General features: G+C 38.3%; 1 protein-coding gene across 1 annotated transcript in view; it reads right to left on the reverse strand.

Moving 5' to 3' along the window:
- Positions 1–1745: 1745 nt before the first annotated feature.
- Positions 1746–23803, reverse strand: part of LOC127659258 (GRIP and coiled-coil domain-containing protein 2) — a 38975-nt gene continuing 16917 nt past the window's right edge. Inside the window, exons 12-23 of the mRNA XM_052148996.1 lie at positions 23597–23701; positions 21400–21562; positions 21167–21267; positions 18376–18453; positions 18009–18146; positions 16371–16492; positions 14095–14271; positions 13739–13956; positions 13371–13565; positions 10728–10867; positions 7087–7288; positions 1746–4052 (exon numbers count right to left, since the gene is read on the reverse strand). Of these exons, the coding sequence (XP_052004956.1) occupies positions 3976–4052; positions 7087–7288; positions 10728–10867; positions 13371–13565; positions 13739–13956; positions 14095–14271; positions 16371–16492; positions 18009–18146; positions 18376–18453; positions 21167–21267; positions 21400–21562; positions 23597–23701 (1716 nt within the window). The 3' untranslated portion in view covers positions 1746–3975. The remainder of the gene's footprint in view (positions 4053–7086; positions 7289–10727; positions 10868–13370; positions 13566–13738; positions 13957–14094; positions 14272–16370; positions 16493–18008; positions 18147–18375; positions 18454–21166; positions 21268–21399; positions 21563–23596; positions 23702–23803) is intronic.

Consider the following 23803-nt stretch of genomic DNA (forward strand, 5'->3'; position numbering starts at 1 on the left):
AAATGCAACTGAGGTTGTTTACCATTCCAAATAAAAGACCTAGATAAGAAAGAGGAACTTCTAGAGGGAGAGACGGTAGTAGATAATTGAATTTGGGTATAAAAGCCGTCACTGGGCAGTACACTGTCAGAGCCAAAGCTTCAGATTTACATCAATTACAGTGAGGAAAATAAGTATTTGAACACCCTGCTATTTTGCAAGTTCTCCCACTTGGAAATCATGGAGGGGTCTGAAATTGTCATCGTAGGTGCATGTCCACTGTGAGAGACATAATCTAAAAACAAAATCCAGAAATCACAATGTATGATTTTTTAACTATTTATTTGTATGATACAGCTGCAAATAAGTATTTGAACACCTGTCTATCAGCTAGAATTCTGACCCTCAAAGACCTGTTAGTCTGCCTTTAAAATGTCCACCTCCACTCCATTTATTATCCTAAATTAGATGCACCTGTTTGAGGTCGTTAGCTGCATAAAGACACCTGTCCACCCCATCCAATCAGTAAGAATCCAACTACTAACATGGCCAAGACCAAAGAGCTATCCAAAGACACTAGAGACAAAATTGTACACCTCCACAAGGCTGGAAAGGGCTACGGGGAAATTGCCAAGCAGCTTGGTGAAAAAAGGTCCACTGTTGGAGCAATCATTAGAAAATGGAAGAAGCTAAACATGACTGTCAGTCTCCCTCGGACTGGGGCTCCATGCAAGATCTCACCTCGTGTGGTCTCAATGATCCTAAGAAAGGTGAGAAATCAGCCCAGAACTACACGGGAGGAGCTGGTCAATGACCTGAAAAGAGCTGGGACCACCGTTTCCAAGGTTACTGTTGGTAATACACTGAGACGTCATGGTTTGAAATCATGCATGGCACGGAAGGTTCCCCTGCTTAAACCAGCACATGTCAAGGCCCGTCTTTAGTTTCCAATGACCATTTGGATGATCCAGAGGAGTCATGGGAGAAAGTCATGTGGTCAGATGAGACCAAAATATAACTTTTTGGTCATAATTCCACTAACCGTGTTTGGAGGAAGAAGAATGATGAGTACCATCCCAAGAACACCATCCCTACTGTGAAGCATGGGGGTGGTAGCATCATGCTTTGGGGTGTTTTTCTGCACATGGGACAGGGCGACTGCACTGTATTAAGGAGAGGATGACCGGGGCCATGTATTGCGAGATTTTGGGGAACAACCTCCTTCCCTCAGTTAGAGCATTGAAGATGGGTCGATGCTGGGTCTTCCAACATGACAATGACCCGAAGCACACAGCCAGGATAACCAAGGAGTGGCTCTGTAAGAGGCAAATCAAGGTTCTGGCGTGGCCTAGCCAGTCTCCAGACCTAAACCCAATAGAGAATCTTTGGAGGGAGCTCAAACTCCGTGTTTCTCAGCGACAGCCCAGAAACCTGACTGATCTAGAGAAGATCTGTGTGGAGGAGTGGGCCAAAATCCCTCCTGCAGTGTGTGCAAACGTTTGACCTCTGTAATTGCAAACAAAGGCTAATGTACCAAATATTAACATTGATTTTCTCAGGTGTTCAAATACTTATTTGCAGCTGTATCATACAAATAAATAGTTAAAAAATCATACATTGTGATTTCTGGATTTTTTTTTTTAGATTATGTGTCTCACAGTGGACATGCACCTACGATGACAATTTCAGACCCCTCCATGATTTCTAAGTGGGAGAACTTGCAAAATAGCAGGGTGTTCAAATACTTATTTTCCTCACTGTAACTCTGTATCCTGAGAATTTAGAAAAGGAGTTAATAATTCTGTGGAGGCAAGGCATAGATCTAGTAGTGTCAGAGACAAATAATAAAATATCATCTGCGTAAAGCAAAAGTTTATGCACCATACCTCCCACCACCACCCCTGGAAAGTCATCTTCCTTTCTTATCGCGGCTGCTAATGGTTCCAGGGCAAGACAGACAATAATGGGGTAAAAGGGAAACCCTGCCGGGCGCCCCTATCCCAGAGTAAGGCAAGGCTGTAATTACCTCAACAAGCTCATCCAAAGGAATATCAGAGTCAAGAAAGTATTTTTGATAATTTGTCAATTAGGAAGTTCTAATGGCTCTACCATGTTGCTAATATCCTTATCGGTAGACGAAGACATGGAACTATAAGATCATATTAGAATTCTTTATAGGCCTTATTAATATCTGTGGCGGAGGTGAATATTTTGCCTCCAGAAGACTTTACTGAAGGAACGGTGGAAAAAACTCTCTTTGTTTTATGTATCTGACAAGCAGTTTCCCTTCCTTGTCTCCTAACTCAAAGCATGTCTGTCTTGCCCTGAATGAGCAAAACTCTACCTTCTGTGACAAAGTATTATAGTACCTATATTATAGCGGAGTCAACTCTCTAAGACCATTGGATGTCATTCGGCACTTCAGCTCTATTTCAGCACTTTTAATACTCTTTTCCAATTCCATTAATTACTGTGCTTTGATCTTTTTAATGAATGAGGCATATTGTATCAGGCAAATCACGTACTGCCTGAATAAGCAGAGAGTGCAGGTGCTAGATTGGCCTGCCTGCAGTCCTGACCATCTCCAACTGAGAATGTGTAGTGCATTATGAAGCAATACGGCAACAAAGACCCTGTACATTTGTGCAGCTGAAGACCTGCATAATAGATGAACGAGGGAAAATTCCACTTTTTAAACTTAACAAACTTGTGTCTTCAGTGCCTATATGCTTAATAAGTGCTATTAGAAGAAACGGTGATGTTTCAATCTGGCAAACACTTGACTGTTCCAACTTTTTTGGAGCATGTTGCAATCAACTGATTTGAAATGAAATGACTGTACATTAAAAAACAAACAAACAATTAAATTCACAAGGTAAAACATCATATAAAGTTTAGTTGTAGAGCAAATACTTTTTCACAGCACAGTAGACTCAAAAGAACTGACTAACTGTACGAGTAATTCGTCCAGGAATCAGACTAAACTGGTTACAGTATGTTTCGGGGTGTACATTTAAAAGAATGGCTAATAAGAGTCATTCATTCAGGAAACAGGCTACACTGGTTGCACTGAGTTTCACACTGTAGATTAAATTGAACTGAGTCATAAGAATCATTAGTTTATGAATCAGACTACACTGGTCCCAAGATTGACACCTCTTATTTACACCTTCAAGTGGTGATGTTTATTCTTCAAAACTCATAGTACTTCAAATGTCACTTTTCAGAGATTAATTTGTTTTGCAATTGCAAAATTGGTGCCTACATTAACCAAGAAATAAATGCTTTTAAATTTACAAGTACAAATGCTACATTAAAGGAAATCAAACAGTGATTCATAGCAGGATAAACGCATATTAAGAAAACCCTTACAACAAATAACCAAAAGTAAAAGATATTACATATATGATCTGTAAGCAGATTTCAATAACTTACTGTTTCTCTTAAATATCTTTGGAATCATGTACAATACATTCATATTCTCCATACATACTGGCATATTATTTTTCAGTAAATAAAATAGGTTGATTGATAATACAGTATATATTGCAGACTGAATATACACATTCACAGATTAATCTCATTATTAATGCATGTTGATCTGGCCCCCTGATTAATATTCAAACAATCAAAAACAAAAGAATGTATGGACATGAGATTTACCACGACTAACAAAACAAAAGACTGAAAGAATTAGAATGGTGTGCAAAACTCACAGCACATCAGTAGTCCAAATGAAAGTAATATTCAGTTAGGACTGACAAAATACAGAACAGAAATGAAGGCAATAAATAAAGAAAATCCAAAAAGAAAAAGGAGAAATAAACTGCAGTTATCAGTTAAAACAGGTTTAATAAAATATATAAAATACAGATATGTGCTGTTATAAGGTGTGAATGAAAAAGTATGAGTTGTAGCCCCACATGTATGTTGCTCTGATTGAGGCTTTTCCTTCAGTTGCATGTTTAAATCACTGCTTTATAGTCAGTATGTGTTTCATCTGATTCCTGACCAGCTGTGCAGATATGATGTCCACCCTGACCCTCTTGAGCCTGCAGACGACTCCTCCTCACCTACAACACATTAGACAGTCAATAAATCATAACACTGCACACATTACATCAGTACAGGAACAATGGCAACATGGCTTTTAAATGTAGAACATTCACACTCACTGAACAATCTGAAGCTGAAGTAAATCACCTGTCTTTACCCTGTTTCGAAACAGATCACCTGATGTTGTGAGCTCTGAAGGCGACTTCCTCCACACACTCACAAATTTACTCAGCCTTCAGTATTTATTGTGAAATTATATATTCTACAGGACAGCCAGACATTAATTTTTAAATTTTTTTTAAAATGTATTTTCTCCCCTTTTTCTCCCAATCTGGAATGTCCAATTCCCGAAGTCCTTGTAATGGCGTAGTGACTCAACCTTGAGCCTCAATCCGGGTGGCGGAGGACGAATCTCATTTGCCTCTGAGACCATCAACCCGCACATCTTATCACGTGGCTCATTGAGTGCGTTACCACGGAGACGTAGCGTGTGTGGAGGCTTCACGCCATCCACCACAGCATCTACGCACAACTCACCACGCGCCCCACTGAGAGCGAACCACATTATAGCGATCACGAGGAGGTTACCCCATGTAACTCTACCCTCCCTGGCAACCAGGCCAATTTGGTTGCTTAGGAGACCTGGCTGGAGTCACTCAGGATGCCCTGGGATTCGAACTTGCGAACTCCAGGGGTGGTAGCCAGCATCTTTACCACTGTCCCAGTTAATATTCCTGTCACACTTAATGAATCAATTAAAGGTGGGGTATGTGATTTGCAAAACGGCCGGCAGATTTTGAAAATACACAACTCATAAGGTCCTACCTTCTCTCCTCCAACGCTGGCCCTGACTCCACCCATTCGAAAAACATGGACGCGCAATCACGCACGAGCGAAAACTCAGATGCGCGAGAGCGAGCCAGGCTAGCATAGGTTGGAGTTTCTGCATGACGTCACCATTTACCTGCTAAGACCGTCAACATGGCACAACATTCAGCGGTAAGTTGCACCAGATATTATTAACATTCAACAGTCACATAAATCATTAGTATTGTTAGAAAATTTATGTTTTTGAAATGTAAATATATATTGTATAAATATATATAAAATATATAAAAATATATTGGACGTCCTGGTTGTCACCAAAGTTTATGGCTAAATATAGGGCTGACCGATATAACGTTATCAGATGAGATTGTTATCGCATCTCGTCAGTAAAGCACATAACATAAAGTGCATTCATTGATTAGTAAATCGCCATCAGCTGCTTTCAGATGGAGCGGTATACTACACAGAGCCGTAGTTCACTAACAAGCTGGGCCGTGATAATGAAGGGTAAATTGCCCAGCTTGTCAGTGATGAACTACAGCTCTGTGTAGTAAATGCCGCTCCATCTGAAAGCAGCTGATGACCTAACGGACACGCGCAGCCAGGGTGGTGGGGGAGGGGGCATGGTACGACCGTTTAATTGACACATTTTCTGTCCAATGATTCTAGATGGTCTTGAAAATGATCGGCTGGAGTTTTTCGAGTCCTGCCCGTTCCACAGATGATTAAATTGCTTAATTTTCATTTCAGTGCTTCTAATTTACAGCCAGTAAGTGGGTTAGGAATAGGATTTCAAGTTATTTTGAAAAAATGGTCAAAAAAGAAAATCACATACCCCACCTTTAAGTATTTAAGTAAAAAAAACAACAACAAAACAAATAAATTATGTGCAACTATATGTATGTTACACAGAAGAAATTGTCAGAAAACAACAGATGCTGGACATTGTCTAAAATACTACAAAAAGTACTCCCAACTACCTGCATGTTTTTATTTTTTATATTTCAGTCAGGATTTAGGAGTATCCATCATAGTATGGATACTCTGCTTGTCAAGATTAACAAATGACTTGCTTTTATCTGACTGCGGCGACATCTCACTAATAGTACTATTGGATTTTAATGCTGCCTTTGGCATTATTGACCATGACATTTGCTTGGAAATAGTTGAGAATAATGTTGGCTTTTGTGGACAGAAATTAGCCTGGGTTAGATCCAATTGATCAGACTTATCAGATCAAACACAAGTATGGAGTTCCACAAGGCTCTGTATTAGGCCCTCTGCTGTTCTCCATTTAAATACTTCCCTTTGGAGACATTGTCAGGAAACATGGAATTTTCACGGTTATGATGATGATACTCTGATAACATTTCCCAATTCTCCAATTTAGCAGATTGAATTGGTGACATCTAAGACTTGATGGCCAGTAATTTACTTTGACTAAATTTGACTATTTATAATCTTTGACTATTAATAATTGGACCAAAAAACTTCAAGGGCCTCCTGTGAGCAGTTTGATTTGATGAAGAAGTTTCCTACTTTTGACACATCTTATTTAATGTTGTACACACAAACATGGAAACTACTTGATATACTGTATTTCATAAGTCCGATTCATTTGAAGAATTGAGCTTGTATGTCTCTTTTGAGTCTGGATTTATCAATATGTGTACATTAAATGTGGCAGTTTGTGACTGAAGGAGGTCAGCCATTAGTTCTTTGAAACTGTGTGAGTTGCCTAATTTTGTTGTGAACACTCAGTGTCATCGTACTGTACAGTCAGACAGCCTGTTTAAGTATATTTCATTTGACTGTAAGTGCATCCACAGGGGGTTGGTATATGTATGCTATGAAACACCAGACTATTTCTCTTTAGGAGTTTAGACCCATAAAGATATCTTTATATTCCTTCAGACTCAAGTTACACAAATGCAGGTATCTCCAGTCTCTCACACACACACACACACACACACACACACACACACACACACACACACACACACACACACACACACACACACACACACACACACACACACACACACACACACACACACACACACACACACACACACACACACACACCTTCTACCACTGGTGGCAGTTTGTAACAGCATTAATGTAATGTATTAATGTAACTAGCATTAATATGTTCAGCAGCTTCCACTGGAAGCTATGATACAAAATTAAATATCAACATGATCTAAACCTCATGTAACACACCTTGTGCGATAGCAGCGAGTTTGCTCTTCTCCTCTGGACTTAGCTGAAGCATGGTGTGTATGACAGGAAGCAGTGCCTGACGCTCACTGCCGGAGCGCAGGAAGATAAACTGCAACAGCACGTTCTTCAGGTACTCCAGATTGGCCACAGATTTCTCACGCTCCTGATTACGCTCCAGACGCCGCAGCTCACTCTTCAACAGCTGCAGAGAGCCAGATATTTCAATCAGTGTAAAGAGATGGGACAACAGTCAATAATGAATGTGTGAGTGTGTATAACTGCTCCATCAGTGCAGCATTGGTAGTTCAAATTAACAAAACTTGAGAAACCTCGACACAAAGATATTTTGAGGATAAATGCCTAATGTCTTGCAATTCTGCCCATAGGGGGCACTAAAACTAAAAAATATTTAGGACTCTGCAACATTTTGATTGAAGAAGTTTGAATTTGGCACGCATCTTCTTTGGGTCACGTGCTAACATATCCTAAAGGGTAAGTTCAACCAAAAATTTTAATTCTCATCATTTATTTACCCTCATGCCATCCCAGATGTGTATGACTATGTATGTTTCTTCAGCAAAACACAAACAAAGATTTTTAGAAAAATATCTCGGCTCTGTAGGTCCATACCTGTACAATGCAAGTGAATGGTGAGCATATAATAATAGGTGTGGGGGAGAAACAGATCAATATTTAATAATGTTTTTACTCTAAATCTCCACTTTAAAATTCACTTCCAGATGTGAAAGTGAAACAAAACAGAAACCGTATGTGACTTTCAGATGTAAAAGTGAAAGTGGAGATTTAGAGTAAAAAAGGACAGTTTCTAACCCATACCTATTGGATCACTTCTGAAGATATGGATTTAAACACTGGAGTCTTATGGGTAATTTGGATGTTTTCTTTGTGATTTTTGGAGCTACAAATGTCTGATCACCATTCACTTGCATTGCATGGACCAACAGAGCTGAGATATTCATCTAGAAATCTTCATGTGTGTTCTGATGAAGAAATAAAGTCATAATCTGGGACAGCATGAAGGTGAGTAAATGATGAGGGAACTTACATTTTTTGGATTTCAATTTCAGCAGCTAATATCATGTATTGTGAACAGCCAAACATGAAATTTGCAGTCCCCTAAGAGATGTACACCAAATTTTCTGAAACTCGGCCACAAGATGGCACTATAATAAGCTAACATGTACCTTTGGTAATAACTCAGGAACAGCAATTACTAGTATAACAAGTATTGTCTCTTATGAATCCTTAAGTGCTCCTGAACCAATCGGTAATACTTCCGTTACTGTGAATTTATTGAAAAACCTTCTTCAAAATTGTCTTAGGGCTATTCTCTAATTTGAACAAAATTTCTAGTGTACCTGAAAAAAATTAAATAAAATCATCTAGAGATCAGAAGAATTTATAATTGTTTTGGGATTTCTTCCCCTTTTTCTCCCCAATTTCGAATGCCCAATTCCTAATGCGCTCTAGGTCCTCGTGGTGGCGTAGTGACTCGCCTCAAACCCGGTGGCGAAGGACGAATCTTAGATGCCTTTGCGCCAGAGACCATCAACCCACGCATCTTCTCACGTGGCTTGTGGAGTGCGTTACCGCGAAGACCTAATGTGTGTGGGGGCTTCACGCCATTCTCCGCAGCATCCATGAACAACTCACCACGTGCCCCACCAAGAGCGAGAACCACACATTATTGCGACCACGAGGAGTTTAACCCAACGTGACTCTACCCACCATAGCAACCGGGCCAATTGGTTGCTTAGGAAGCCTGACTGGAGTCACTCAGCATGCCCTGGATTCAAACTCGCAATACTTGCTGAGCTACACAGGCCCCCGAGATCAGAAGAAATCTCGTTAATTTAATTATGTAGGCAACATTCTTCAAGTGTGATCAACAATGAGTAATTGGGCAGTATCTTGTAAACATTCAAATTTCACAAAACTTGGTACACATCGACAACAGGACATTCTGAGGACATGTGCCAAATTTCATTCATTTCTGTTACCAGCGATTCAAAATGATCAGCATGTTAATTAAACTGTGAATGCCATATGAAAGACATCCAAAAATCCTTGCTAGTCTGCATAGTGATGGGAAGTCAGATTCTTTTCCACAAACCGTTTTTTTTTAGATGGTTAGTTTCAATGAACCGGTTGGAAAAAAAAAGTTTCACCAGTTCATTTATGTCTTCACGTAATGATGTCACTGCACATAATGCTAATACGCCGGCATCACAGAAAACACCCTCAAACACATTCAATAAAGCCATATGTAAGTGCATTTTGCAGATTATTAAATTGTATTTAATGAAGTTATAATAATAATAATAATAATAATAATAATAATAATAAGAGTGCTTATTGTAATCAGTGTTTCACAACACATCCTACATTACACCTAAAGCATCCAATACTGACACTGATAAACAAACGTAGATGTTCTACATTTCTAAAGCATATAAAGTGATTAAACTAGTCTTAATCTTTTCCAGAAAACCTGTTCCAGCTCATCACAACTTCCCAAATAATCTGCATGCACAATACTTGATAGTAAAATTAGTTTACGTCTCTCGACTGAAACGTTTCGCCCCCTCATTCAAGTCCAGGGTTCACTTGTGCTCATCAGGTGCTCACTGATCAGCAGTCCTCAGTATTATGTCCGAAAGAGGCGATTCTCAGTTCAGTGTACTAGTGACTCTCAAATTGCTGTGATCGACTCAATGTACTGTTGACGCCAGAGCTACTGTCCTTGGATCAGTGTACTGTTTACTCGAGAACTGCTGTGAACGACTCCATGTACTGTTGACTTGAGTGCTGCTGACCCCAGATCAGTGTACTGCTGTTCTTGGATCAGTGTACTGCTGACATGAGAGCTGCTGACCCCGGATCAGTGTACTGTTGACTCGAGAGCTGTAGAATGGATCATCTTCATATGTTGATAAAACAGTAATACAATCAAGTAATAAACATATTCCCAGTATGTTTTATTGGTTACACTCTTTGTTGATCAGCAAAATACACCTGAAACATATATTTTGCCCCTTAAATCACACACATGCTCAATGTCAGCTGCTCATCTGTTCTCAGTATGTCAGACATCTTACTCTTGGTTATTGGCTCATTTTGATTCGGAGTGTCAGGCACATCCAAGAGACAGGTTAAGATAGAGTAACTCGAGATGTAAACCGTTTCAAACAACTCAGTCCAAATTGATGAACTGGTTCAGCTTGTTCACTAAAAAGAACCGATTCAAAAGAACGATTCCTTTTTACAAACTGGACATCACTTGTCTGCAAACAGTATACCAACCATAAACTAACTAGAGTAATACAATTACTTTGCCCCAGAAAGATCAGTTCATTTAAATTTGGCAATACTGGTAATTTTGTTCGCATTTCTAAACTGCTTGGACCCCCATAATTGTCGTTGCAGCTATATTTGCAAATGTATTTGAACACAAATGCATGGGAACAGTTTGTGTACAGAGAGATTTTTCTTCCTGCTGTCATATATAGAACAATCGCAACTGACTTCTTGTGATCCACAACTAGTCGACAGACCCAAAGCGTCGATTAGTTGGTTGGAACCCAATAGTGTGTGTGTGTGTGTGTGTGTGTACATCTTACAGTGATCTGCTCCATCAGTACAGCATTGGTAGCCTCGGTCTCATGCAGTAGACTGTTTAAATGCTCCATACTGCGGGTGGCAGTGTTGAGTTTCTGAATCAGCTCCTCTTTACTGGGCTCCACTTGCCAAACAACAGGCTCTACAGAAACACACACAAAGACTAAAGTAAATATTGGTGTAGCCACTATTTTATAAAAGATTTCAAATGAATTATTCTGAAAGACCTCACCTGCTATAACATAATATCAATGGTACACCTATATATTTACAATATCTAAGGAGCTGTACAGTTTGGTGGAAGAATTGTTTATTATGATTGACTTGCATGGGTGTTTCGCCTAGCATATTACATACCTCTGGTCTTTAGTAGAGGTGGAAAAAAATATCTATATGTTAAAGCAGGGTTCCCCAATTCATTTTCACCAAGGACCAAATTCTGTCAACAATACAAAACCAAGGGCCACCGGCCACAATTTTATGACAGTGTTTGTGCTGCTGCTATTATTACTATTGTTGTTTTTTGTTGTTAAAAGAGTCACAACATAAATATTCAGATTTTTTTATTAGTTCTTTCTCAGTATTTAGAGAACCACATTATAGCGACCACGAGGTGGTTACCCAATGTGACTCTACCCTCCCTAGCAACTGTGCCAATTTGATTGGAGTCACTCAGCACACCCTACATTTACATTTATGCATTTGGCAGATGTTTTTATACAAAGCGACTTACAGTGCCCTTATTACAGGGACAATCCCCCAGAGCAACCTGGAGTTAAGTGCCTTGCTCAAGGACACAATGGTGGTGGCTGTGGGGATCTGATTAACAGTTATGTGCATTAGCCCACTACGCCGCCACCACCACTCCACCCTGGATTCAAACTCACGACTCCAGGGGTGATAGTCAGCGTCAATACTCGCTACCCAGGCCCTCACACGTTATTCTTAATGTGCACTATTCCACATGTATCTGTATCACAGTACCATGGGGCGGCTGTGGCTCAGGTGGTAGAGCAGGTCGGCTGCTAATCGCAGGGTTGGCGGTTCGATTCCCGGCCCACACGACGTCCTTGGGCAAGATACTGAACCCCAAGTTGCTCCCAATGTCAGGCTTGTGCCTTGCATGGCAGCTCTGCCGCCATTGGTATGTGTGTGTGTGTGTGTGTGTGTGTGTGTGTGTGTGAATGGGTGATTGGGACATAGTGTAAAGCGCTTTGGTAACCTCTAAGGTTAAAAAAAAAAAGCACTATATAAGCACTATAAAAGTGCAGACCACTGAGGCATTAAAAAAAAAAAAAAAAAAAAAGTAGTTTGCTTCAGGAGGCCATTTGGAATATACTCGCAGCAAATATAAATGGGATGTATATTTATACAACAGTGCCCTGTGTTTAAGTATCATGATATTTTTCCTTGTGATATTGTATTGATATTTGAGGGCCAAATACTGATATTATTATTTACACATTGATATTATGGTGATGGGAAAAAAATTATCTTTGCCAAATCGATCTAGGAACTCAACAACAGTCCCTTAGACGGTGCAGTTATCATGCAGATGCAGGTATTTGTTTATTATCATGTTAAATAGGCTATTCTTTTTGGAGAAATATTTGATACTTTTGTATATTGAAACTGTGTTGTAATCAATAATGTTTTTAAAAAGTGTTTAGGCTACGACTGTATTCATAAATCCTATAATTTATTTTTTAGAAAGACCAGCTACATTGACCTAACTACAGAAATAGGGAGCCATTATGGTCTTACTCTATGCTTATGACTTTGCATTGTACATAGATATTAGGAAATAAACTGGCACTTTTATATTAATACAACAATGCATTTGGTGATTTGGAAACAGTTCTCTTAAGTACGATGAAGACGAATGAGAAACATTGAGTGGAATATCGCAATTTATTGTATATAAAAATAAAGAATAACAATAATATCATAAAGTGACCTACGTATCAATATTATATCATATCACCAGTTACCTTGATATTCCCACCTCTAGTCTTTGATCTACAAAATGCCCAGATAGTGTATAATAATAAAAGACAATTAGAAAATAATAGAATATAATATATTCTGTAATATTTTGAGGTTTTATTTTTCATATATCAAAGAGAACAACTATTTATAGAATGGGATTTATTACTTCCATGCTGAAATTTTATGAGACACAACTGGATGTCAAACACATATTGACCTACGCATACTGTATGTACTTTCTCATGCACCTTTTGAGTGATAATTCACCAATCGTTGCACAACAGATATCCTGTGATGGTAAACAAAACATTGAAAATTTTGTGACACTATTTTATATCTTGGGTCACCGACGACCCTAACCACTTTTGGTTATTAAGCAATAAGAAACAAATAAGTTTTTTCTTCATTTTGTCATTTATTTGTATTGTTACACTATTGATAAGAATGTTGAGGAATACTAAAGAGGTGGGCTATAACTCCAAATAATGGATGAGGTAAAGGGGGTAAAACTAAACACCCGAGATATGCATTTAAGGGGTAAGGTGGTTTTAGTCACTTTACAGAATGTTACTGTAACAAAGCAGGAAACTATACAATGTGAAGGAAACTGAAATTCTCCTTTATTTCGTATCTGAATGAGCATGTAAAGGTGGTACCGTGTTTGAGGTCAGGTGATGAGAGGAGCTGCTCTAGAGAGGCCAGTGAAGTTCCAGGGCTGGACACAGACTCGATCTCCGTAGTCTCCATCCCCTCGCCCTCCTCTCGAGCCGTGCCCTGAAGATCAAACTGAGGAACTTCAGCCAACTTCCTGTCTGACTGAGACTTCCTGTGTTGCTGCACAAGAACTGGAGCTATACAGAGAGAGAAAATTCTGCTTAATTTATTACATTTGGTCAAAAGCTGATTTAGCCTCACGTCATTATCTTGATCTAAAAAGTGAGGAATATCAGAACTGAAATCTTATATGTGCTCACAATTCCAATACAAATATGCGGTGTCTCTACAGTGCGTGTGCTGGTGTTACCGGTGTTGCTGGTCTCTCTCTGCAGTTGGTAGAGCTGTGCCTCCAGTCTGTTGATCTGTTGTTGCAGCGTCTCGACAGTGCTGCAGTGTTCGTCCTGTAGGTGGCGCGTTTGCTCACGAAAGCTGCTGCGGAGAGCTTCAGTCCGAGCGGTCAGCTGAGACATGCACTGGCCGTGCTCAGACTTCAGCGCTACATTCTCTGATTGCAGTGACAGCAGTCTGCCATTCACAAAAGAGACAGGACATGTACACGTTAAAGTCTTTGCCAATCAGAATGTGGATGGAGTATTGGAGCTGCACCTGCTGTGTTTCATGTTCTATACATCACATGTGTGTGTTCTGTGAGGGTATGAGTACCTCTCTCGGAGTTCTGCCTCTTTACTGACGGTTTCCTGCAGGAACTTGTTGTGTCTCTCCAGCAGCATGTCGTGTTCAGTGTGCAGCTGCTGCAGTTCTGCAGTGCTCGACTGAAGATTGTGCTGCGTCTCCTGCAGCCGAGTGTGCAACTGTTGCATCACAGCCTCTATGTGCTCTCTAAACTCAACACAAATACATACAAGTACTCTCTAAATAAGAGTTCTAACACAAGAGTACATGAGAGAAACAGATTCAAGAAAAAACATGACAGACGGTGGCACAGGAGAGGGGTCCTGTGCATATGGGGGGGCCATAAGTGTTAAATAATACATTTATGTACATAATACAATTCATTTGCAATTTGGTAAAGAATGGTGAAATTGGGTATTTAAATAAATATATAGCTAAGAGCAAAGTGAGACAACCTAAAAAAACTAAAAATGATACCTAGGACACTACCATGATGCTACCATGTGTAGCATGGTTTGGGTGCAATTTGATCTTAAAGTAATTAGTAAATTTAATCTAAGTTACTAGTTACTTTTCAGTAGGTTACACATTTTTCTAAATATATTTTACATGAAGAATAGGTTTAAAAACATGAATTATGGTCATGAAGGGACTACAAAAACAAACAAGGAGAACATATAGACATTATTATAAATTTGTTGAGTGGAAAAAACAACTTAAGTTACAATGTAAATTATTTTACATTGTAACTTAAGAAAAGTAATTAGTAATGCAATTACATTTCCAATTAATTTTAAAAGTAATTTGTAGTGGATTACTATTTTGAGTAGCTTACATGATATTGTGTGTTACTATACTTTAGAACACTACATGACATGTTAACCTTCACATTTGACTAACACAACAAGAGTCAAGGGTAAATTCACTGAACAATTGCGCCATCTTCGCAAAAACCTGCGTCTTATTTACCATCCACACGCAGTCTAGTTTAAGCAAGTGCAATCAGCACTCGAGTAGTTCAATCATGTCATTGTCATTCCTTTCCACGCAAACACACCTACTTTCTATGTAAATTAGGCTCATTATAGATTTCATTCACAAAAATTGCCCGCCACAATTTACATTGCGTTGTTATCGCCAGATAAAAGCAGGCGGTTAAATACATTATTTAAAAAAAAACGATATTGGTGTACATTTTCGATTGATCATATTAGCATTAAATCAAATAATGGAGAAAGCATCATAACCTGCCATATATCTACATGCACTGTGTAGTCAAGTGCACTTTCAGATAATTTAGGTGACTGAATAACTGATGCCGTTCTGTCCCAGCAAAGTGTGTCAGATTGCGGTGGTCTGCTGCATCCTTCACTATATAGTGCTCAGAATCAGCCCGCAAGAACGCGCTAAAAGAATTGCGTGTATAAATTGCATTTAGCACAGAGTTTGTGGCCACATTTGCACTGTTGCCTGATCTGCACAATTCCTTTAGTGAATCTGTTGCTAAACTAGTGCAGACAGCCGATGCAAATAACCAGGACTTTTACCAGGCGCAATTTATTCGCAGTGAATTCCTCCCTAAGTTGTAAAAGGAATTTTCTAAGCAAAGGAGATATATATATATATATATATATATATATATATAAAAGAATATTTCACATTACAAAAATGAAGCCCACATTTAAGACCATTATGATATTTTGCATTGTGACATTGCTTTCAGGACACTTTTTATCCTCTAATTCTCATTACAGAAATACATCAGAGCGTCTTACTTTCACTTTTCACATAGTTGAATAATTCTCAGTACTGTAATGCATTCATTTTTGTAATTTGTTTTTACTAATGAATATTTATTTATTTAAATCAGTGAAAATGAAAAGGTAGTACCAAGGGAATACTAGCTTGATGTATAAATACTTACAATTAAACTAATATATAATTATTTTCAGAGAGAATGGGTGGTGGGGCTGTCATAAAAATAATGTCAGAATGTAAAAAATCATAATAGCCCTAAAAATAGCCTTTTCTATATAAAAAATATAATTTCTTATTGGAGTAAAATAACACCAGGACATTTTCCTGACTATTTTCGTGAGAATCACCTATATATAATTGAAGTAGCAATCCCCCTGATTACAGGTGTGTCTGCATTTTTACAACACCGCTGATGACAATGACATCATAAGAAAGGGATTAATTATAATATTGCATCAAATACATAAGGAACACAGAAAAACTGCAACAATGAAACACAAACATGACAACAACATTACAATAACGGGATTATAAATGTGAGATTCCACCTCTCTGATTTGACAGCATCTCCATCAGTTTGATTTGAGCTCTTGTGTTTCTGTTGCTTGAGGACATTGTGAACTCGCACTTTATAACTCTCGAACTCTGAGACTGTCGCTGCCAGATCAGCCTGCAATCAAAATAACACAGCAGTAAATTACACTAAATAATAATACATGATAAAAAGGAAATGGGTTACTAGATGAACTTGCATAAATAATGTTTTATTTATGCTACAAAAGCTGGTGCTGCTTTTCTCTGCTCAAACAAATAGCTGTGCTGCGCTCTAATGAATAAAAACATGTGCTCGTCCCCTGAGCAGCAGCATTTCCTCTCGCTTCCGCTGTGTATGATTCATTAGGAGCCACAGGCCCGAGGGCCAATCACTCACGCTATAACTGTATGCTTTTGAAGCCATTTAGCAACAGCGCAGAGTAGAAGATGACTAAAATGGAAAATCTATAGTGCCATGTGGAAAACATCCAACTCTCAGAGCATCAGTCACTCTGATGGAAAGGGCTGATATACCGCGTGAGGACTTCATAGCGCATATATGAGATATAAAGTGCAGAGAGTCAATGACTGTTTGAATTATGGAGATCAATATATGCTTAAAAAAGGAAGAGAACAGGATTAATGTGCAGACCAAGGATGTGAAAAGTACTTGTACTTTGTGTATTGGTGCCTACCTTATGTTTACATAATTTACAATAAAACTGAAAATTGTGGTGCCTTTATGGTGTTTTTACATTTTTTTTTATTGAGTTGGCAGGTGAGTATTGTAGGGGTTGCAAGGGGGTACTAGGTAGTCCGAAGATATAGTTGGTATATAGGGATGCACAATTAATCATATTTTAACTGCAATCACGGTTTCTGCCTCTCGTGGTTAATTAAGCATAGCGAGCTAGCAAACAGAAATGATCAGCCAGGTAATGCTGCAAATTAATACTCAATTTTATTATAGGCTGTGTCTATGGATGACAGAACAAATCATAAGCTCATTTGAAGTCTATTTTTCTTAACTAAACTGACCAATCACACTCGCTTCAGTAGTTTGCCACTGACCAATCAGTTTCACTTTCGAGCATGTGCTGAAATACAGACGCTGTGTCTCGTTTCGAAGGCTGCGTGCAAGATAGGACATGCCATTTGAAGGCTGCAGTATACAGAGCGTCCTACACAACAATGGTCATTGTGGCCAAACAGTTACATTTTTATTTCATTAGACAAAAGGACATTTCTCCTAAAAGTAAGAGCTTTGTCAACATGTGCACTTGCAGACTGTAGTCTGGCATTTTTATGGCGATTTTGGAGTAGTGGCTTCTTCCTTGCTGAGCAGCCTTTCAGGTTATGTCGATATAGGGCTTTAAGACATTAAGTTGGTACTTCGAGCTTGAATTGCTCTAATGGAAACCGTTTTTTAAATTAGGGGATTCAATTAAATATCTTATATACCAATTTTAATTGAATACGTTTTGTGTGTTGAATTACATTTTGCTGTGGCATCAAAATTGGTACGGAGAATTCAGAACATTTACAAGTATTGGCATTGACTACAGACATGTTGGTGTTGTGACACCCCGAACGCAGACAGATCAGACGGACACAGTAAAAAGGGCAGTGAGAATAGAAGTGTGTGAGGTCACCTTAGCATTGTTACACTCGTCCTGTAGTGTGTTGAGCGAGAGCTGATATGAGCTGGACACTCTCTGTTGTTGATCATTTATTATCTTCAGTTGCTCCTGCAGTCTGTGTCTCTCTGCAGTTAACTCGCTGCACTGGATCTGACAGAGACAAAGAGTTACCATGCACTCATACATCCTTCTCAAACGTCCAGTCAGTGGCCCCATAGTTAAAAGCCACACCTATAAATCTGTCTGAATGCCATTCCATATGACTAAAAGTGTCCAAGTCACTGTATGACATTGCAAGTGAACAATATGAGTGAATGACCAGAACACTGCTGCACAGCATCCACTGGCAGTAAATGACGGCAGTCATGTGGTGTTTTACCTTATACTCCTCCAGCTGTTGTTGATGGGCCTCTAGTTCTCCTCTCAGTGAAGCCTGTGTGATCATCTGAGCTGCTTCCTGTAATACAAATGCACAAGTAGCTCTAGCACGGTTTCAACATGAAAAAAATCTAAAATATTACAAACAATTGTGTGTTTTGTTTTTAAAACATCTTCTTAATCCGGTCTTTGAAAGCCTGTGATTCAGGCTCTGTTTGCTCTATGTCCCTGCAATATTTGGATTATGTATGATGTAATATTTTTGCCGCTGATTTGCAGGGGTGGAAAGAGTACTGAAAAATAATACTTACGTAAAAGTACAGTTACTTCTTAAAAAATGTAGTTTCAGTAGAGTAAAAGTACCTGTCCTAAAATCTACTCAAGTAAGAGTAAAAGAGTAGCTCACTTAAAAGTAATCATGAGTAGTGAGTATTGAGTACTGAGTTGCAAAACCTATGCCCCATTATAATAAAAGATGCTGCAGTTTAAAAATGTAGCACAAATACCCCCTTTTATGACTGTTTGACAGAAAGAATAAGAAATATAGGTATTTTATAGGTGTTTGTGACTGACAACTTTTAAAATACATCACTTATCTATGATAATGTAAACACTACATGAATCTGATTAAAAAATAAAAATAAAAGGGCGAGATGATTACAGAAATGAAAAGATCAATACGTTATTTTCAATACACTGATCCCCATTTTATATCATAATGAATGAAACAATTACATTAAAATCAGTCTATGTGGGTCTAAATTTCCCTTAATGCCGACAGAGAGAGTTATTGTTGCGCATAAAACATGTTTAAAACAGGTAGGGTCACTTGGCAGGGGTGGGACAAGTTGTTTGGTACAGTGGCCACATCGGGCTTTAAAGGAATAATTCACACGAAAATGAAAATTCTCTCATCATTTCCTCACCCTTATGCCATTCCGGATGTGAGTTTCTTTCATCAGCAGAACACAAATAAAGATTTTTAGAAGAATATCTCAGCTCTTTTGGTCCAGACAATGAAAGTGAATGAGTGCCAACATTTTGAAGCTCCAAAAATCACATAAATCAGCATAAAAGTAGCCTAATCCATGTGCCTCCAGTGGTTAAATCCATGTCTTCAGAAGGGATATGGTAGCAAGGATTAATAATTATAAATTACTTTATCATCTCTACTTTCCTGGTAATTTATTATACAAATTAATACACTCTCTACACATGGGGTCAGTAGTGTATTATCTCTCTCTCTCTCTCTCTCTCTCTCTCTATCTATATACATACAAAAAACAACTTACAATATTATTAAAATATTATTATTTAAAATGTCACTGTTTTATTCTATTACATTAATATTTCTAAAGCTACTCAAGTTATTCAGCCAAAAGTAGTGAGTGATTTTCTCGTTTCCTTGTTATTGTTGTTTGATTAATAGCCTTTTTATGACAGAGCCTACAAGACGGTGCTCCATTCGGTAACGTACACTTCAAGTCCGACATTTTTATATAAATACAAAGTCCAATTTTTACGTTCACTTTAGGCTAAACCGACTGCCTTTACATTAATGCGTCATCAAGATGGGCACTGGTGGAATTATGAAGCGTATTTGACCATTTAGGAACCCACAATAGCGCTCAAACATTAGCCACCTGTCAATCAAACAGCACACAGCAACAGATGACAGGAAATAAAAAGACAGATCAACCAGTGGTGCTCTTGTTATCGAGATCGACGTCATTTTTCAGATAAACATCAAGATTGTTTTAATCGCCCAGCCCTATTGATAACATTGTCTTAATCTCTCACATCAGCCCAATAATCTCAGTGATAGATAGTTAAATTACAGGCTACGTTATAGACACAGAATTTTGTAAGCAGAAATATGAAATTTACCTCGATAGGCTTCTTTAAATTAGAGGCATAATTAATGCTGATATCTGGCTTGAGCAAGTTGGCCTTTTTCACTGCGAAAAGCCGTTTCAGGTGTGGGCATGATGTTCAGGTGTTGAACTGTGTTGGAGGCATCCTCCACATCCATAACCAGCATGTTGCCATAACAGTTGGCGCCTGATCTACAGCTGCTGTACAAGTTTTTTATGTGTGATTTGATTTGACGGGAGTCAAAGCCCATTAAAAGTACAGTTACAGCACTTAAAATGCACTCAAGTAAAAGTATACAATTTTTAAACTACTTAACGTACAATTCCTGCAAAAAACCTACTTAATTACAGTAACGTGAGTATTTGTAATTCATTACTTTACACCCTTGCTAATTTGTTTATCGTGTTTTTTCTGCTTGACTGCATTTTTTGTTCTGGACATACGAGACGTAACATTGGAATATTTACCCAAGCAAGTTCACAGACAAGCAGAAAGTGAAGACGACAGCCAAAGGTAAGAGTTGATAGATTATGTGGCTACTTGGGGCTTAAAGAAGCATTGATCCGAGCACACATGAGACGTTTGTCTTTGTTGGGTATCAGAGATCATGTTTCACTGAAGGAGGGGTGGAGAGTTTAAAAATCGACTTACTTATGAATTCACTTTTATGTTGCCCTTATGTGGATTATGGGGCTTCAAAATTTTGGTACCCATTCACTAGCATTATGTGGACCTACTGAGCGGAGATATTCTTCTAAATATTGTCATTTGAGTTCAGCATCACATCTGGGATAGCATGAGTAAATCATGAGAGAATTTTCATTTTTGGGTGAACTATCCAATAAGGGGATAAACAACAAATACTTGGTGTACAACAGGAAGCAGATGGGTTGGATGTACTCATTGAAAAGACTCACTTTTTGCTTTGCGTCTCCCAGATCTTTTTTCGTTTTGATCAGCAGTTGTTTCATCCTGGAGGCTTTATCTTCTGTCTGATCCACCAGTGACTTCAGAGACTCTGAGAGAACATGATATAATGAGATTCATCAGCCTTCATCCTGTACAGCTTGAGGGAATCTGTTTCATGTACATTACAACAGAACACACACACACAGGTCAAAACATGAACAGATTACACTCTCAGTCATACCGATCTCCTCATTGAGTCGCTGCTCTCGCTGCTTGTGTGTTTGAGCTTGAGTCTGATGCTCTTCAATCTGTCTGTCTCTCTCACTGAGTTTGTGATTGAGTTCCTTCACCAGTTTTTCATAGTCTGCCATCTCCATGTCCATTAATGAGTTCTGCTGAGCGTCCTACAACCCCACATGATGGATGAAATTGACAATGACAACATGTTAGAATGTCACACTGTATCTAATTCTAAACATGAATTAGTTTGATGTTTGTCATATTTTGTTTATGAATGCAATGTTTTACTTTGTAAAATAGTTAATGTTGACTGTATTGTTTTATTTTCCAAATGATGACACTGTAACCAGTAGAGAGGCAAACCAAAGCCCTTGTCAAAATCCCGCACACTTTGAGCTAAAGTGGCAGCTGTTTGTATTGCTGGATCAAACATACCAGCAGCATAACCCTGTTAATGTTGATGTACTGATCATATACAAACAGTAATAATTAAACAGAACTTAAATCCCAATAAAATAGTGTAATATAATGTATGAAATATTGTTTGTGTTGTAGCCATTTTCTGAAACTTATGAGATTTGTGTTAACATTTTAGAGGTAATGGTTTATTTACATTTGAAAAGTAGTTTTTAAAATAATACAATTATAAATGATTTGACTGACACTAATGGTTCTTGAGGCAAAGTTGTTCAGAATGAGGATATGAATAATTTGTGTCTGTGTGAAACACTGCAGAATATAGAACTATTTATAAGCACGTAAAATGCGAAAACGCATTGAAACCAGATTTTGCACTGGGGTCAAGAGTCAAAGAGGCCCACAGTTTCGTTCTGATCGCATAATCCCATAGTTACAGTAATTTATACTGTATATATACTGAATAGCGCTATTATTTTTTATCAGGTGTTCTCAGATTGACCCCTTACACAAGTGTTCCAAATTTGGCGAAAATATTACATTCTGATCAAGAGTTACAGCCATTTAAAGGAATATTCCGGGTTCAATAAAATTTAAGCTGAATCGACAACATGTGTGGTATTATGCCGATTACCACAAAAATGATTTCAACTCATACCTCCTTTAAAAAGTAGAAGCAAAAATCAAGGTTACAGTGAAGCACTTACAAATGAAGTGAAGTCGAAATAATTTTTTGTAATGAAGTGGAATATTCCTTTAAGTAAAAATGGCCAAAATAATAATAAATGTGAAACCCTAAAGCTTCAAGCTTGAACCCCTAAAAAAGCATTTGGAATAAAGTAAACATTTGGATTCATTACAGAAATTACAATTTAGGGGGGAACTGTGCTTAATTTTCATGAAATAACGTCAGCATACACAACTTACACCCATTGTACACTGCACAGTGAAGCGGGGCAGAAGAAGTGTGTATTCTTTTCACCGCTCATGCTATCGAATTACTGCATTTACATCGGAAGCAATATCAGAGTGGCAGAAGTGTAGTGTGAGAAGAGCAGTCTTTTATTGACGATTGATGACAACTTATAAGCATTATTTCAAGACTTTTGTCTGGTGTTTGAACAAACAGATATCGCAACTCAATGGTTGTACATATTGCTTTCTGACTATATTATTAAGAGCCAACCTGAGAAATCAAACCTTCCTGTGTTGTTCAGGTTTATCATCCTCCCCCTCCCCTTTGAATGATGTTTGAAACGACAGCGTTTCTAGTGTTGGCTGTCACTACATGAAATAATTCTACAAGACTATATTAGATTACACCAGCATCTTTTGAATACAATTTCATGACGATCAAGCTTGTAATATTTATCAATAGCTCACTCCTGATAACCATTTTATAACGCTGTTGGTGTAAAAGCACAAGCAGCGAAAGTTGTCGTGAAGCACTGCTTCTGCTCTGCTTACACACTGCTTTGGCATGCAATGTAAATCAGGCGTTATTGTTCCTAAAATTGGGCTTCATTTTCTCTTAGCCAAAAATACATTTTGTATTTTTTCCTTTTGATTTGGTGGTGATACACCTGAATAAAATAACCTAAACAAGTTTAGCCAAATGGATCCAATCAACCTCCAGGGTAAGTAAAACTTTGACAGCTGCATGGATGTGGCATCTCTACAGCTATATCAGGTTGCTACATTTTAGAGGACTTGTCCTAGAACATGGAGAAATGCTCAATAACAAACACCAGGATTTCAGAGGTTCTTGTTTTAGAACATGCCTTTCTGAGCTGCTCGAGTTCTTGAGCGGTTTGTTGTAGCTGATGTTTGTGTTTGCTGAGCTGAGCTTGAAGCTCCTCCATCTCCCTCACAACACACTGATGCTCCTGCCGTGAAGTACACACAAATACATCCGTAAAAAAACAAGAGAAAACATCATGAATTTACAATGCCAGTGCTGTTAAAACTCAGGTGCATCAAACATTATA

The sequence above is a fragment of the Xyrauchen texanus genome, chromosome 18 (genome assembly GCF_025860055.1).
Source record: "Xyrauchen texanus isolate HMW12.3.18 chromosome 18, RBS_HiC_50CHRs, whole genome shotgun sequence".
NCBI lineage: Eukaryota > Metazoa > Chordata > Actinopteri > Cypriniformes > Catostomidae > Xyrauchen > Xyrauchen texanus.